Genomic DNA, 17,133 nt, shown 5'->3' with positions numbered 1-17,133 from the left:
AGGGGGGGGGGGAACCACAGATATGCTTAGTGAAAGCCTGATGCTTCAACTTCTGAACCCCTAACAGTGAAATCTAGTGTGAAATTACTTCTGCTAGCCCTCTACCTCTGTGGAGGATCATTATCCATGGGGTCGCGATGGGTCAGATACGACTTTGCACCTAACAACAACAAAGCCTCAGCCTTTCTCAGTCTTTCTCCAATGAGAAACCCCTGGAACATTCTTCAGGCTTCAAGAAATCCCAGAAGTGGCAGGATCATGCAGAATATGGTAAGGAAGCATAGCTGTCTACATGCCCACTCAAGGCACTTCCTGCAACTTCTAGGCCCATCACTGGCCATTTTGAGAGGGGGAGTATGTCAACATGGCCATCTGTGGTCATATCACCCAATAAATATTTACCAATTTTTAAAAATATATTTAAAAATTACCTCCTATTCATTTAGGAATCCCTTCCAGGGTCATCAAGAAACCCCATGGTTTCATGAAACCCTGGTTGAGAAAATCTGTTCTATCTTTAAACCGCCACGGACTAAATAAATGGTTAAGGGCTCTTGAGGTGGGATTTGTCTGTGATGAGGAAGGGTCCGGATTGGGCCCTTCCTCAGGACAGACAATCGGAGGGACCAATCGGCAGGCGCGAAGAATAGACTGGTCCACTTCCTATACAAATTGAAGCGACATGGCTGTTGAACTCAGGTAGTGACCCTCAAAAGTCTGTTGTGTTTATTTTCTTGCTTGAAGGTAATGGTAATTGTAACAAGTTTAAGTTGGTAGGCCTACTGGGAGAGGAGACAAGGACTTGAGGCACATTTATCCACACTTTATCCCATAGGGGAAAGTTAACAGTTAATGGACAGAACCTCATGAAGGACTATTGAGAGGACAACAGGAGGAGGAGAAAGTATCTCAGGAAATGAAGGTACACCAAAAACAGGAAGAAGAATGGAAGAATATGCCCCACAGGAACAAAATCAGAAGACATTCTGAATCTCTATTACTAAGCAAGTGGTTCAAGAATCTCCCCACAGGTGTTGATTCTGAAGTACTAGAAATAGGTTTATTCCTCCAGGCGCTACAAACATCAAAGAAAATTTCTCAGGCCCCTAGAGATGAGGACCCGAGATTCTGTCCCCAAATATAGAAAGATGTGTAGTGATAATTGGGGACTTCCTACTGAGAGGGACAGAGGGTAAAGTGAACTGACTGGACTTGTTGAGAGGTATGTTGCCTCCAGGTGCAGGTATCCAGGATGTGACAGGCTAGAAAGATTAATCAAACCCACAGATTATTATCCCTTCCAGCTCATCTATGTGGGAACAAGGGAGACTGTTTGGCGCAGCTCAGAATGTATTAAAAGAGGCTATAAGGCTCTGGGTAAAAAGGCTAAGAACCTGGGAGTACAGGTTGTGAGATCATCAAGTTTTCCTGACAAAGGCTGTGGCTAGAGAGAATACTGGAAATTAACAACTGGCTATGCAGATGTCATCAGCAAAGGTTTGGTTTTTCTGTACTATGGCTTGTAGTTTTGAGATGAAACTTTCCTGTCAGGAGATGGTTTGCACCTCACAAGGGTAGGAAAAATTTATTTGGCAAGAGCCTTGCAAACCTGATGTGAGCTTTAAATGAGATCCTGTGGGGAAGGGGGACAAAATTCAAAGTCTAGTATGATGCCAATAAATGGAGAAAAATACTCTAAAGATGTGTGGAAAGGGGCATGTACACAGAAACAAAACACTCAGGGTACATAAAGCATGGATTCCAATGTTTTTACACTAATTCACAGAGTATGGGAAACAAGCAGAAGAAACTTGAGGTTCTAATACAGGAAAGGGTCCTGACATTCACAACTGGAACATTAAGACTGATGGTACTGAACAGTAGATTCAGGAAGGCACGGAGACACTTGGTGCTAAACATCAGCTCTTTTATTGATTGCACACAACTGAACTACCAAACAGCCCACCACCTAAATTTATATACAATTAAGGGGTTCCTACCAAAGTCTGTGATTGGACCTAAGCAGAGCTCCCTGATTGGACAAAGACAACACCCAATAGCAGGCTGGATCCTGTGTGCCAACCAATGGCAATTACATAACTCCAGTAATAGAACAAAGATCCTCCTCACTCCCTGTCTCGGCTAAACCGCATACACAACAGAGGGGTACAACTTTTTAAAAAGGAATACTCATAAGAAGGGGAGGTTGCATTATATGTTGAGGATGTATCTGCTTCTGACAAAATACATGAATCTGAGCATGGAAGGTCAGCTGAGAATCTCTGCCTTAAAAAATGGGTTAAGCAATAATATTGATATTATGATAGGGGTCTGTTACTGACCACTTTCATAGATCAGCTTACAAAGACTCATTTAGAGAAAGGAAGGAAAGCGATATAAACAAGGATGAATATAAACAAATAGTGCTTGTAGGGAATTAGAAAAGCTCAGTATGAGTTTAGGCTAGCAAGATATGCTAAACACACATCTTAGGGTAAGTTTGGAGCAAAAAAAGAACAAGGAAGTGGTAGATCCATTGTGGGCGGAGAAAACTGAATTTTAAATGGTAACAAAGAGAGTGCAGAACTGCTCAGTTCCTATTTTGCCCCAGTCTTCTCTTGTAAGGGAAATAGTGCTCAGCCTGACAAAAAGGAACACAATAGTTGCAGTCAAATATATGCATAAGGTTGGTACATAAACACATAGTTTCTCCTCTAAATGAGATTAAGTCCTGAGGGCCAGATGAATTCCATGTGAAAGGTACTAACACCTATGATTTTTGAGGAACTAAGTTTGTTTTAAACCTATTTACTTTCCTTTTCAGACTTCCTATGACTAGATGATCTTAAGCAATGACTAAAAGAATAATACATTATTTACTAAAGGAATATATGTTAGAAATTTGGTAACCAAGTAGGTTGTGTTTGTATCATTATCTAGCATCAGATAGGGAACATTATCCTCTTGAAGTTTATTAAATGATGAAGAGCATGTAAAAAGTGGTGAGGCAAAAGTGACATTCCAATATTGTGAGACAGGTGTCAATTTTAGCTCGCCCGCGGAGACTTATGGATCCAATTGGATTCCTGAATGCTCTGCGGGAGCCAATGCCTCCTGGCACTTCTCTCAATGGCCTGGTCAGCGACTGGCATGACAGACTGCTGACTGCCATTGATGAGATAGCCCCCCGACGCCCTCTCCGGCCCCGTCTCAAGCGGGCCCCCTGGTACACCGAGGAGCTTCGCAACAAGAAACGGGAACTGAGACGGCTAGAGCGAGTTTGGAGGAAGACTCGTGACGAAGCCTCGAGAACATCTTATAGAATGCAGATGAAGGCCTATGAGATGGCAGTGAAGTCAGTGAAACGCAATTTTTACTCGGCTACCATCGCATCCGCAGACTCACGCCCGGCTCAATTGTTTAAGGTAGTTCGGTCTCTTACTGCCCTGGCTGAAGGGCAACAAAACAGTAGCAAATTGGATATCAGCTGTGAGGCATTTGCGAGTCATTTTGCGGATAAAATCTCGACACTCCGCCATGACCTCCCTCCAACCTTAGATACAGAAAGTGAACTAGAGGCCCCTTGGCCGTCTTTGGAGAATACCTTGAGTAACTTCAGACGACTCACGCTGACCGAAGTGGACAGGATACTAGCAACAGCGAGGCCAACCACATGCCCACTAGACCCTTGGCCATCCTGGCTCCTAAGAACAGCGGACATAAGGATAAAGGGCACCCTCCGGGAGATAATCAATCTATCTCTCACAACGGGAGAATTCCCGGAGGGACTGAAAGAGGCTGTGGTACGCCCACTGCTGAAAAAAACATCCTTAGACCCGCGAGAGCCCAACAACTATCGACCCGTCTCGCATTTAGCGTTTCTGGGGAAGATGATTGAAAGGGCTGTCGCAAACCAACTAACAGAGTACCTGGAAGAAGCTTCGGTCCTAGACCCATCCCAGTCAGGCTTCCGGCCTGGCCATGGGGTAGAGACAGCGCTAGTCGCCCTGACGGATGACCTCCGTCGCCAGTTGGACTGAGGCGGGTCGGCACTGCTGATATTACTAGACCTCTCAGCAGCGTTCGACACAGTCGATCATGAGCTTCTAGCTCGCCGCCTCACCGATGCCGGAATACGAGAGACAGCCCTCCAATGGCTGATCTCCTTCCTCCGGGATCGTGGACAGAGGGTTGCAATTGGAGACAAAACATCAGACCGTCGTCAACTTACTTGTGGAGTCCCACAAGGAGCGGTCCTCTCTCCTATCCTATTCAATATCTTTATGCGCCCTCTCGCACAACTGGTACGGAGGTTTGGGCTGGGTTGTCATCAATATGCCGATGACACCCAGCTCTTCCTCCTGATGGATGGCCGCCCTGACTCCCCCCCAGAAGCATTAGCCAGCTGCCTGGAAGCAGTGACGAGATGGCTGAAGCAGAGTCGTCTGAAGCTCAATCCTTCAAAGACGGAGGTCCTGTGGCTGGGTAGGAAGGGCCCATGCGAGGAAGCGTGCCTGCCTGCCCTGGATGGAGTACAGCTCTCTACGGCTCACTCCGCCAGGAACCTAGGCGTGATTCTGGATACTTCCCTTACAATGGAAGCCCAGATCACAAAGGTAGCGCGGCTGGCATTTTACCATCTCCGCCAAGCCAAACTACTAGCGCCCTACCTGGCCCCGGAACACCTAGCCACAGTGATCCATGCGACGGTCACCTCTAGACTGGACTTCTGTAACTCGCTCTACGCAGGCCTGCCCTTAGCCTTGACCCGGAAACTACAGCTGGTCCAAAACGCAGCGGCCAGGATCCTCACAGCAACACCGTGGAGGTCCCACATCCGGCCCATTCTCCACCAACTGCAGTGGTTGCCAGTTGAATTCCGGATCAGACTAAAGGTTCTGGTAATTACCTTCAAGGCCATTCACGGTCAGGGCCCAGTGTACCTGAGGGACCGCCTCCCTGCCTATGCCCCTAAAAGAGCTCTGCGCTCCACCGCCACCAACCAGCTAATGGTCCCTGGCCCTAAAGAAGTCCGCCTGGTCTCGACCAGGGCCAGAGCATTCTCTGTACTGGCCCCCACCTGGTGGAATGAGCTCCCGGAGGAGATCAGGGCCCTGACGGAGCTTAAACAGTTCCGCAGGGCCTGCAAAAAGGAGCTCCTCCGCCAGGCATTTGGTTGAGACCAGGCACAACCAACAGCGAATGAAGGGCCCCCGCTCCCCCCCCCTCCCCCCCTCTCCCCCCTTCCTCCCAGAACTCCACCAGAGCGCTCTGGACCTGTTGTGGTATTGCACCGTTCCATCGTTATATTATTTTATTATACTGTTATACTGTTATATTATTCTGTTATATGGTTACAACCACTGTTATTATTTACTGTATATTTTAACGAAGACTGTTTTATGTATCGTTGATTAGTTTTAATGTAAACCGCCCTGAGCCTTCGGGGAGGGCGGTATATAAATCTAAATAAATAAATAAATAAATAAATAAAATAAATTTTGTACTGACTATATGAGCAGAGACAATCTGAATATGGAATACTACAAAATCTGCTCTGTAATATTTTGGAGGGGGTTGGCATTAAGGCAAGCTAAAGCAAATTCCCTAACAAAGGGGGGGGGGAGTTAAACTTCAAACCTTCCCTTCAGTTACCAGGTATTCTAAAGGTAGCGCCAGCCTTTTTCAACCTTTTGACCCAAAACATTCTTCAGGCTTCAAGTAACCCTGGAAGTAATGCCAGCTGGCCATGCCTCCCTGCTACACCCCTGGAAGTCACATGTTTACAGTGTGCATGACATTGCTAAAATAAAATGCTTGTTAAATACGTTAGTATCATTTTTGTGCGTGCAGTACCTTGCTGAGAAAAACAAGGAATTATTCATCTCAGCTGTCATAAAGCCTACCATGCAATTCTATTATGGGGAAATTATCTGTGTGATTTGGAGACCAAATAAGGCAGGATGACAATCCTAGCAATCCGTGTGAATATATTTTCCTAAGGTCAGAAATGACTGCCAAGGCAAGGGGGTCCTACCTGGAAGTGTATTTCAGAAACTGGTACTGGAGAAGTGCTTCTGGTGTGTCTCAAAGTTCCATCTTGTCCACTATGCCTTTTAAAGTTTACATGAAACTGCTTGGCAAAGTCATCCAGCGGTTTGGGCAGGGTTGTCACCACTAAGTGGACGATGTTGAGCTCTTTCTCACACTTCCAACTGATCCCGGGGAGACTGTAGAACTGGTGCCTGGAGGCAGTCCTGAAGTGGATGCAAGCATATAAACTGAAGCGTCATCATGATATAAATGCTATTGGTGAGTGGAAAGTCTGATCCAGGTTTAAGATGTCACCCATTGGGGCCTACTCCTGGATAAGCCAGTAGAAGTTGTTGCTAGTAGTGACTTTAATTGGCAAGAAAGATCTGACCACTGCAGCTCATGCCCTGGTTACATCTAGATTACTGAAATGATTTCTACATAAGGCAGCAATATGATCTAGGTGGAACCTTCTCCCTGGATATTTGTCTGCCCCTTTCAATTGCCATCTTCTGCCAATGGGTGAAGACGCTTCCTTTTCTCTCCTTGGTATTCTGGCTTTAAGATGACATAATTTATATGGTCTTTATGTTAATTTGCATGTTAGCCATATTGGTGACCCTATGAGTACAGAAAGGAAGGGGGAAAAACATTTTAATCAATGGGGTGGGGATTGGCCCTGACAGGAAATCCCAGAGGGGGACTTGACGTTCAGTCAATAATCCCTGCGTTATCGGGGCCGCTCTCCTGAAGGCGGGAAGCGCGCAGAGGTCGGGGGGGGGGGGGGGGCGCTTGTCCGCCGGTCCTGAAAGAATGCCGGGGGTTTCCACAAGGGCCTCCTTGCTGCCCGCTTCCCAGCCCGAGCAAAGCGGAGGATGTGGCTGGGGCAACGCCCAAGCGGCGTCCGGCGAGCTCGCGGCTCCCAGAAGGCGGGGCGGCCACAGTGGGAGGAGGAAGCGGAGGCAAAGCCCTGCGGCGCACAGCGGCCCCCGGAGGAGCAGCAGCGCCGCGGAAAGTCAGGCGCCCCGCCGGGAGCGGCAGCAGGTCCGTCGCTCTCCTCCCCCCTCACTCTCTCTCCCTCTGCAGGCAGCTTTCGCTCCGCCTTCCACCCTCCCTCCCTCCCCCCCAAAACCCAGACGGACGGCGCGCGGAGGAGACCCAGGTAAGTGGGAGAGGGAATGGCGCTTTTCTGCTCCGGGAGCGCTCAGGTGGGCGAGCCGGAGCACCAGGGCGGCGACCGTCCTGCCCGCCAAGTTTTGCTGCCTTGCACCGAGCGGCCAGGATGGTCTCGTTGTTTCAGAATCACTCGCATAATGGAGCCATTAAAACTTGTGCCGTTCGCTCGGAGCTCCTTAAGCGGGCAAGCGGCCAATACCGTCAAGTGTTCCCAGGGAAAACTGTATACGGGAAGCCGACGGCCGCCTTCGCCTTCGCGGGGACTGTTTGCCCCAGAGGGCTGCACGTAACTGGCTCTAGAGGTAGACCGTCAAGGCTTGCCCCGACTATTTCCGGGATCGCACCTGTGTTTGTTGGAGGGAAAACAGGAAGAAACACACTTGCTATGGCGAGGCCAGTGTACATTTGTTTTCAGGGCTTTGCCGAACCAGCTGTCCAGTCCTGCATTTCTAATTTTCTGTTGAGGGGCTTTGAAACTATCAGGCCTTCTTCACCATGAAAAATATGGACTGCCATGATGCCTCTTTGCTGGCTTTCCAGAACAGTAGAGTCTCCTAGACTCTCAGGGGGAATCTAGTAGCCACACCTTTCTTATTCTGTACTGGACCAAGACCGGGGGCTGTCTACACGTTTGTAAACCAATCACCTTGCACTCATCTGGCCCCTCTCAGCTTCCATTACAAAAACAAGTAAGCCGATGTCTCCTCTGAACTCTCATTTGGATGCTAGAGGAAGAATACTTGTTTCATCTTAAAGGGTACAAAGGAAAATGTCCCTAGAATACCCTATTGGCACTACATACAAGTCCAGGAGCACCTTAAAGACCAATAAGATTGTCTGGGTATGGGCTTTCAAGTGTCAAAGCTCCCTTTGTGGAAAGCTCAGACCCTGAAAACCTTGTGGGTCTCCAAATCTTACTGCAGAGCAAAATGGCTACCCTCTGTAACTTACCTGTTGACACTGTGGCATTTCTGTATAGGCCTCCCCTTCACTATTGTTTAGTGCTCTAACAGAAAACACGAGGGCCAAGGACAGCCCGTAAAACATATTATCTGACTTCCCAGTATATTCATCACATTCTAATCAGACTGTTATAAACATGTCTACAGTTTCATGGGGGTGGGGGAAAGAGTATGAGAAGCTGCAATTTTAGCTATCTAAGGTTGGGAGTTCAATCCCAGCAGCCAGCTCAAGGTTGACTCAGCCTTCCATCCTTCCGAGGTCGGTAAAATGAGTACCCAGCTTGCTTGCTGGGGGGTAAACGGTAATGACTGGGGAAGGCACTGGCAAACCACCCCGTATTGAGTCTCCTATGAAAACACTAGAGGGCGTCACCCCAAGGGTCACACATGACTCGGTGCTTGCACAGGGGATACCTTTAACTTTAACTACTGTATATGTACATGTGAGCCATGACATAAAACAGTATTATTTTATTTTTTTATTTATATGCCACCCACCCTCCCAGCACACCAGGTAGTATGTAAGAGCCACTGTGGTATACAGGGTTGCCAGCTCTGGGCTGGGAAATACCTGGAGACTTTGGGAGTGGGCGGGATGGGACCTCCATGGAGTATAATGCTCTGGAGTCCAACATCCAAAGCAGTCATTTTCTCCAGTGGAACTGATCGCTTTAGTCTAGAGATGAGCTATAATTCCAGGGAATCCCCAGGTCCCACATGGGGACTGTCATTCATAGCAGTGACTTAAATTATTGGACTAGGATCTGGGAGACTCAGGATTGAATCCCTGCTCTGGGGCAAACTACACATTCAGGTTTTTAAGAAGAGTTGGTTTTTATACCCCACTTTTCACTGCCTGAAGGAGTCTCAAAGCAACTTACGATTGCCCTCCCTTCTTCTCTCCACATCAGATTCCATTTGAGGTAGGTGAGACTGAGAGATCTTCTGGCAGGACTGCTCAGTCAGAACAGCGCTATCAGGGCTGTGACAAGCCCAGGGTCACCAGTGTGCCAGATTAAAAGCCACCACTCTTAACCACTGCACCACACTAGCTTTGATCCAGGTTCCCTACTTCATACAGCAGATACCAGAACCTAGAAGCTGTTTTCCTGCGTGGATACAGCTGGGAAATTTTTATTTCCGTTTTTGCTGTTCCACGTGGGATATTCTGTGAAAGTTGAGCATCATAAGCAGGAAAATACCTCCCTCCCAGCACTGTTTCTGGGAGGGAAAATGGCTTGAGGAGAAAGGCAAAGCCCTTTTCTCTGCTGATTCTTCCTTGGCCGTCTCCAATCCAACTTCCAAGATCTTAACTTCCAAGATCTAAAGACTGGGCATAATGCTCCCCCCACCAAGCAATATATACCTAGAGCCAGGCAATTGATCCGGCTAGCGTTTCCTCTGTGGCTTGAATTCTTCCTTTATTTCTTTTATTTTTAGTTAGGATTGATACTACTTAAGGTTTGTAGGTCAGAGGAGTAGAGAAAGAAAGAGGACTCATCTAGGCCAGAACTCTGGGAAAGCAGCAGTTCTCCAGGGTTTTGGGCAGCAACCTTTCTCCTGTATTCATTGAGCCAGCAATACCAAGGTGAATCTAGAACCTTTTGCAGGTATCTCTCATTTCACTTACTTTTGCCTCTATATATGGTCCCTGGTATGACCTGCAAGAACACAGTTAAGTTCTGAACATGTCTGCTACTGTGTTTCCTTGTTTCCACTATTAGCCAACCAGGAAATAAAAATTAAAAGGTAAGCCTGACATCAGTTTAAAAAAAAGAAAGAAAGCACCCTTCTGGTACTGAAAAGGAAAAACTTCATTCTAGAATGAGTAAACAACTTAGACTAGCCCCTAATGATAATAATAAATAATACCAATGCAGGCCCCCATTTCTCCTCTCCCATAGTTAGTTTAGAAAAATTGCCAGGTGAAGAGGAACATATTTGGATAGGATTGTATCAAATTCTGTGTCATAGAACCAAGACTCTAAACACAAAACTACCAAACTGTGTAAGAAAGTAGCTTAATATTGGAAATCTTCAGTTCTGTGGGAGTTCTCTGGCAGAGATTCAAATGACAAAAGATATGGGGACAAAATATCAGCTTAGGTAGTAACAGTGGTATTACAAATAATGCAGAATCTCAAGCTCTCCCACAACCCTGCTTTAGTTAGAGCCAGAACTTGTTTATTGGAATCAGAATTGCAATGATTCTCAGGAAGCCAAACAGCAAATAGGTTGTGGGAATATGATTGAGAAATATAAGTTATTTGAGCTCTGCTATACTATTTTAATGGTAAAACATCATAACTGTATTAAGTTTTCACATATACCAAATACCTTGTACATAAGCAATAAGCAACAAAAGGCAAATTGTGTCTAAATGCTGTCCAATGTAAAGAAGCAAAGAATACCTCTAATATCTCAAATGGTACAAAACCAGTTTACAAAATGCAGGCCAATACGGATTATGCAAAATCTGAACCTGTAATCGTGAGACATCCCAAGAAATATTATAAACTGGCCCATAGCATTAGAGGAAAGTCAATCTAATTTTAATTTCAGTTATTTAATACTAATAATAACACGTAAGCCAAAAATGTTACAGTAATAGAGGCATTATAGAACTGACAAGCAGTTCTGGCAAAACTATGCCCTGATTTTAATTACTGCATGCATGTATACTTCTGTAGTAATTCTCTCCAGCCTGAATTGGGACCATATTTGGGGTTGTGCAGGCTGTTAAGTTTGAATGCATTAGGGGGAGAACACATCTCATTGCACATGTTTTACTGTTTAAAATAGTTGGTTCACAGAGAAATTTGTGGAGCAATCTTGCAATAAATATAATTTTGAGGAAACAATTTCAGTGTTGTTTGGCACTATACATCTGTTCCATATAATAGATTTCTGGTAAGCCCTTGGAGGAGGAGTGTGTCTCATGGCTTAAGGGCCACTCAGCAATACCCACTCAGGGCCCCTGTCCCACCCGAGTGCCTCCTCCTCCAACTGGCTTGCCTGTCTGTCCAGCAGGCAGCCAGTCGCCTTCTGTCCCCCACCCCTGACCACCCCCTCCTTCTTACACTTCCCTCCCAGGCTCAGAGGCTGCAGATCCCTGCTGCATGACAGCTGCCCCTGCTGGTGAGTTCCCTTCCTGGGGGGCCTCCAGTCTTTCCTGGTCCTGGGGGGAGCGAAAGGCCATCCTCAAAATTCTTCCATCACCACCCCTCCAAATCTAGCACTGGTTGTATTCCTGAATGCAACCGGCTTGGCCCTAGTATATCTTCTATTCTTATGTTTATTAACACCTCTCCAATCACGTCTCAGTGGTATATGCCAGGTAAGCCCGTAATCATGAAATGGCTACATAAGGAGGTCTATAGAGAATCAGCATAAAAGATGGATACGCATTTGATAAATATTAATTCTAATCCTAGGTTCATAGGAAAACAAATTCAGTCCTCAGGAAAAAGGATTGTTTTTATCACAATTTTCCATTTACTCTGTATATTTTTTTGCCTAATGGCATGCTCTTTCTTATTTAATCAGTTTCTTCATATACAGGAAATATGTTTTTCTTTTTATTAATTCAGAGTTTGGGTAATCCATCTGCACCCGCATCAAGTCTACCTAACTTCATATACATACCAAAGTGCAAAAGAAGGTGGAAAACTCCAACACTGATTTTAATTTGTACAACAGGTGAGATACCCCAATGATCAGGATAATTTGGAGTTGGTGGCTAGGAAAAGCCTAGGGTTCTTAACCTGAGGAAGAAAGAGTATAAAATGATGGGGTGTTTCAAGACAATTGCCTTAGCATATCTCTGAAACCCTCTGGTGATGGATCCAAAAAAAAGAATCTTCTTTTTTTGTTGGGGTATGCTAGACTAAGGATGGAGATTTGAATTCCTCATGCAAATGCTAGAGAGTTCAATCCTGGGCCAGTTAGAAGCCTCTATTACAGTTATGTCCCACCAGGCCCACCTTCCCTATGTGGACACACAATATCATTATGAAAGAGGAATTCATTCAATCCCAATTTTTCTATCCTTTGCAGCAAACTAGCAAAATCAGAATTGCAACACAGAAGAACCTAGGGCAAAGCCCCCTGCCCCCAGACTGTGTGAGCTAGCTAAGCAATTCCCCACCCCTCACACACACACAGAGCAACAAAGTTCCCTCATGAGCAGTGGTCCCCAACACCCGGGACCGGAACCGGTTCGTGGATCAGTCGGTACTGGGCCGCAGCTCCTCATCCTCCTCCCCGGCTGCTGCCTCGGGGGCTGCCCTGCCACTCTGCCGCTGGCTCACCTATGATGCTCTCCGACAGCCGCCATGGCTGGGGCTCCCTCTCAGCATGGCACTGCACAGCTGCTGCTGGCAGCACCCCTCAGTGGGCAGCGGGAAGTCAGGGGTGCTGGCGGGAAAGCAAATGGAGCAGGGGCTCAGGTGGCGGTGGCAACGTCCCTCGGCAAAAGACTACCCCCCCTGGGCCTCAGTAAAATTGTCAAGCATTGACTGCTCTCCAGTGATGAAAAGATTGGGGAACCACTGCTCATGAGTATACCCTCAGTCCAAAACCATAATGCAAACAAAGGGAACATGAACTTGTCCTATACTTATAGATGAGTTTCGCTGCAACAAATTAGAACTCTGCTATTGAAAGGCAGCAGTACCTATCAAGCACTTTTTGTGCCAGTTTTTCATTTTCAAAACTGCCTCTCACCACACCCAAAAGCTCAAAGATTTCTTCAGGGACCACACACGCACCAAACATCACCTGCTGAGCCCCAGTCCTCCCAGAATTCAACACAAGTTTTGGCTCATCACATGGTTTGCACCCATCCGTATTCACTATTCCTCCCAAACTGGTGCCATCTGCAAACTTAATCACTCCATTCTCATTTATAAAAACACTGAAAAGTACTGGGCCCAGAACCAGGCCCTGTGGCACCTTACTGGATACTTCCCCCCAATCAGATAAAATGCCCTTACTAGATATCTTACTCCAAGCAGATTAAATACAACTGACAGTACCTTTTGGCTGCTTCTCTAGCCAGTTTTGCTGTCCACCTAAGTAACCTAAAGTCTGCAGTGCTACAGTTTGCCCATCAGAACAACATGGAAAACGCTGTCAAAAACTTTACTGAAATCCAGGTAAATAATGTTGATGAAGAAGAGTTGGTTCTTATATGCCGCTTTTCTCTACCTGAAGGAGTCTCAAAGCAGCTTACAATCACCTTCCTTTTTCTTTCCCCACAACAGACACCCTGTGAGGTGTGTGAGGCTGGGAGAGCCCTTTTATCACTACTCGGTCAGAACAGCTTTATCAGTGCCGTGGCGAGCCCAAGGTCACGCAGCTGGCTGCATGTGGGGGAGTGCAGAATCAAACCCAGCTCGCCAGATTAGAAGTCCGCACTCCTAACCACTACACCAAGATGGCATACCCATTAATACAGTAAGCTTGTCACTCAATACAAAGAAGGAAACAAGGTTGGTGTGGGCAGACCTGTTGTGGACAAATCCATGTTGATTTCTTCAGATCACCAAGTTATCCTTCAGATGCTCAGACTCGCCTCTTTCTATTTCCAGTATCTTCCCTGAGACAGAGGTGACACTGACTGGCCTGAATATCTGTCATTAGCAAAATATTACTGTAGCACAGAGGCTAACTTGAAATCATTATATACTGTGTGTGTGTACCAACTTGCCGTGGATTGAATGGAATAAATTTTTAATTTTGTATCTCCTTCACAGTCAGAAGAAATGACTCATGCAAGACAAACCTCCAAATACTTTCTCCTCTTCAGCTACCATAATGTCACTACAGTGGCAGAAGATGACATTCACGTGAGATATTTAGCAATTCCAGGTGGTGCAGAACAAATGGAGATTAATGTCAGGTATCACATGCTACTGATTCTCTCATTTTTTCAGAATACCTTTATTTTTCCTAAAGCATATTTGTTACTTGAATAAATATCCTGTGTTACAATGGCTAGGTCTCACCACTACTCATTTTGCACTGAGTTGCTACCACTTTATAGTCTTCATGAGGACACACACATGGCATTTATTAGAAGCCCTGCCCATTACAAAATGCAGTAGAATTCTCTAAATGCATGTGACTTCATAATCATCTGTAAACTGTCCCTTATCTGTTGGTCCATAAAACCTTCGTGTTTCCTTGTTGAACTTGTTTTAAAAACAAAAACAAATCCTTACCCAATGAGTCCATAATCATATAACCCTCTGCCACGTCTTCTTAATGTTAGCTGCCTGTTTTCTGAAACCCCAATGTTTTTAACCTTTTTTATGGGGCAGAATGCCCTTTTTTTACTTAAAAAGATCTTTTTAAGATGAAGGAACCACAGTCCTATACTTATGCTCACCAATGACCACCAAATTACATTTTCATCTTGCTTTTGGAAAAAAATACAGTAGTAAATAATCATTTGTTTACATTCAATGCTTGCAGTTCTGTGACTTGTGTCGGCCGTCAGCTTGCTATGATCGGGGACGAGTATAACAGAACGTACAGTAGGAAGCTGGAGGATTCCCTGTTTTGCCTTGCCAAAGGGTAAGAACTGCCTAAGGAATTTCCTCATATTCTAGGATCTGTAGTAATCCCCATCAGCCTGCAGGTAAGGAATGCCATTTTTAAAAGTTCCTCTATAGTCAAAAACCCAAGAAATACCTATCCGTATATTAAGAAAAAATAGCAGCATGGGACTGGGTTAAAAACTAGCCTGCCTGCAGGGAATAGGGGTGAAAATGTTTCCATTTCTAAAGGTTCCTTGTTTCATATAATAAAGTATTCATTCAGATGTAGAACAAGCTTTTGCAATTTGTTGGCTGGTGTGTTCTCCCCCGTTCCCCTCACATGCAGTTATTGAAGATTTCTGTATCCTGAAAAACTGCTGTTAGTCATGACTTCTGAATAAAACAAAACACCTGTACTGCATTCGGATTCCTCTAAACTACTTAAAAGAACAAACCACAATTTGCTGTTTCACCTAATCAGGATATAGTCACAAACTACAATTTCTCTGGAACCAGGAAGTGTTCAGTATCCAAACTGCATGTTGGGAGTAGGGAGAAGCAAGCCAAAAGCCTTCACAGGCTCATTCTTGTCATGAATGAAGCATGGTTGGGTTTGCTATATCTGAACTGAACCGAAGGGGCAGTTCAAATGCAATACCAAGGCTTCTGCAAAGCCAGCTTGTTTCAGCTCAGCTGCACTGAAGTTGATAAACTGTGGTCTCCATGTTGTTGCCAAATAAAATGATGATGATGATCTGGGCCAGCTTCATGGAATGGTAGGTGAAAATTCCCAATCTGCTCTGGCATACAGGCACACTGTAGCCTCCTCTTAAGATCCTTTGAATATGTAGATCAGTAGCAACTCACACCATTAATGAAGAAAAAGTAGGAAACACGTATTTACAAATTCAGTTTGATAATGAGGACGTGGTCAGCAGAAAAAAAATTCCCCCACGTTTAATTACCAATTTCTTTTACTTGTTTTGCAATGGAATTTGGGAAGTTAACAGAAGGAATGCTGGTCATCCTTTTTTAATATCTCACTTTAAGACATTTGATAAAAGTTGAAATCTAAAGATGCGTTAAAAATAAAATTAACTTTTAGAACTGATCTATAAACTGAATTCTAATAGAGTAATTTCTCATGTTCTTTTTTCCCTTGGGCCAGTGTTTTCCAGACTTGTATATGGAGTAATTTTAAAGGAGTTGCAATGAAGACTTTTGGAAGTATCTTCAAGCAAGGCTGGAGAAAGATTATTGACCCTGGATATTGGGTAAGTATGTTTTATTGGCATCTATACTTTTTTTAGTAAAAGATTTTCAGTCAGGGGAGCTTTTCATGTTGGAAAGCACTGAACAATTCAGTTACTTCAGGGCAAAGTGGTTTTTCTAAGTGACTTGTTGAGTTCTTGCTCCGAATTTCTCCTGGTTTTTAATCAAAATCCCTATTCTGTCCATGAACAGATTCTTTGGGTTCCTCTTAAGTATGTGTACCGGAGATGGGTGCCAGCTACCGTATTTGCTCTTTTGATGTGGTGCCTAGTCATTTATGACCTGCAGGACTAACATCGAGAATTATCACTGGAGGGTCACTGCTGGATTTTGACCAATCTACATCGCACCCAGGAGGTGCCATTTGCTTTTAAAAAATCATCTCTGAAGAGCTTTTTTTCCTATTTAAAATGTAGGCTAGTGCTGGGTCACTGCTGTTTTCATACTTATTAAATATTAATATAGGGTTGTTGCTGGAAGACTACCTGGATCTCTCCTCTTGAAATATGTATGTTCAAGTGATTAAAGTCTGTATTTTGTACATTTCTTGTTTCATAAGGAAAAAATGTTTTTAATGGAATTTGGGAAGGTAACAGAAGGAATGCTGGTCATCCTTTTTTAATATTTCACTTTAAGATGTTTGATAAAAGTTGAAAGCTGAAGTCTTTAAAAAATAAAATTGATTTTTCAAATAATCTGACTTGGTTACTTGCTTTCTTAAGTGTTGGGCACAATCCTCCCTACTCACAGGATGCGTTGAATTCATTTCTATATTTTTGTGTGTTTAAGGGTCTGGACCCAAATTCCAATCCAATGCAATAGAGAGATTTCAGGTCCAGTTCTGATTCAGTTCCAGTTCTGATTCGTAACAATGGATATCAAAGCCATCTCTTTGATCACTTAGTACCTCTTATATTGACACATGGTAAGTCCCATCAGTTGCTACACTGAAAGGAATATACAGACACTGGAAGCATAGTCAGGGAGATTACACTTCCATGTATTGTGTGCCCAGGTGCCAGGTTGCACCAAACATTTCAATATGGCACCTAGTATTTCCAGCAGTGATTTTACTATAGTGACTCAGAGATCATCAGGACAGAAACAAAGCTTACTTATAATTTCACATCAAAACGTGTTCTTGTGTG

At 44.7% G+C, this 17,133-nt stretch overlaps 1 protein-coding gene across 2 annotated transcripts; it reads left to right on the top strand.

Annotated features, from left to right (window-relative positions):
• Positions 1–6,892: 6,892 nt before the first annotated feature.
• On the top strand, positions 6,893–16,680 carry LOC143837716 (uncharacterized). 2 transcript variants are annotated; one of them, XM_077337843.1, is made up of 6 exons: positions 6,893–7,195; positions 11,762–11,870; positions 13,928–14,073; positions 14,649–14,750; positions 15,882–15,987; positions 16,178–16,680. In XM_077337843.1, exons 3-6 carry the CDS (start codon positions 13,937–13,939, stop codon positions 16,277–16,279), a joined length of 447 nt encoding a protein of 148 aa, XP_077193958.1. In that variant the 5' UTR covers positions 6,893–7,195; positions 11,762–11,870; positions 13,928–13,936; the 3' UTR covers positions 16,280–16,680. The 2 variants fall into 2 exon arrangements, with proteins under 2 accessions (XP_077193958.1, XP_077193959.1); XM_077337844.1 differs by lacking the exons at positions 6,893–7,195; positions 11,762–11,870 and adding an exon at positions 11,924–13,628.
• The last annotated feature ends 453 nt before the right edge of the window (positions 16,681–17,133 follow it).

This window comes from Paroedura picta, chromosome 5 (genome assembly GCF_049243985.1).
Source record: "Paroedura picta isolate Pp20150507F chromosome 5, Ppicta_v3.0, whole genome shotgun sequence".
Classification (NCBI taxonomy): Eukaryota; Metazoa; Chordata; class Lepidosauria; order Squamata; family Gekkonidae; genus Paroedura; species Paroedura picta.
Note: the sequence above shows the minus strand (reverse complement) of the source record. Positions and strands in the feature narration are given on the sequence as shown.

Bases quoted from the DNA above. Each gene is read 5' to 3' on its own strand.
- LOC143837716 (XM_077337843.1), top strand. From the start codon at position 13,937: ATGACTCATGCAAGACAAACCTCCAAATACTTTCTCCTCTTCAGCTAC. The intron at 14,074-14,648 runs GTATCACATGCT...CAATGCTTGCAG, and splicing joins CAAATGGAGATTAATGTCAG to TTCTGTGACTTGTGTCGGCC. The intron at 15,988-16,177 runs GTAAGTATGTTT...GTCCATGAACAG, and splicing joins TTATTGACCCTGGATATTGG to ATTCTTTGGGTTCCTCTTAA.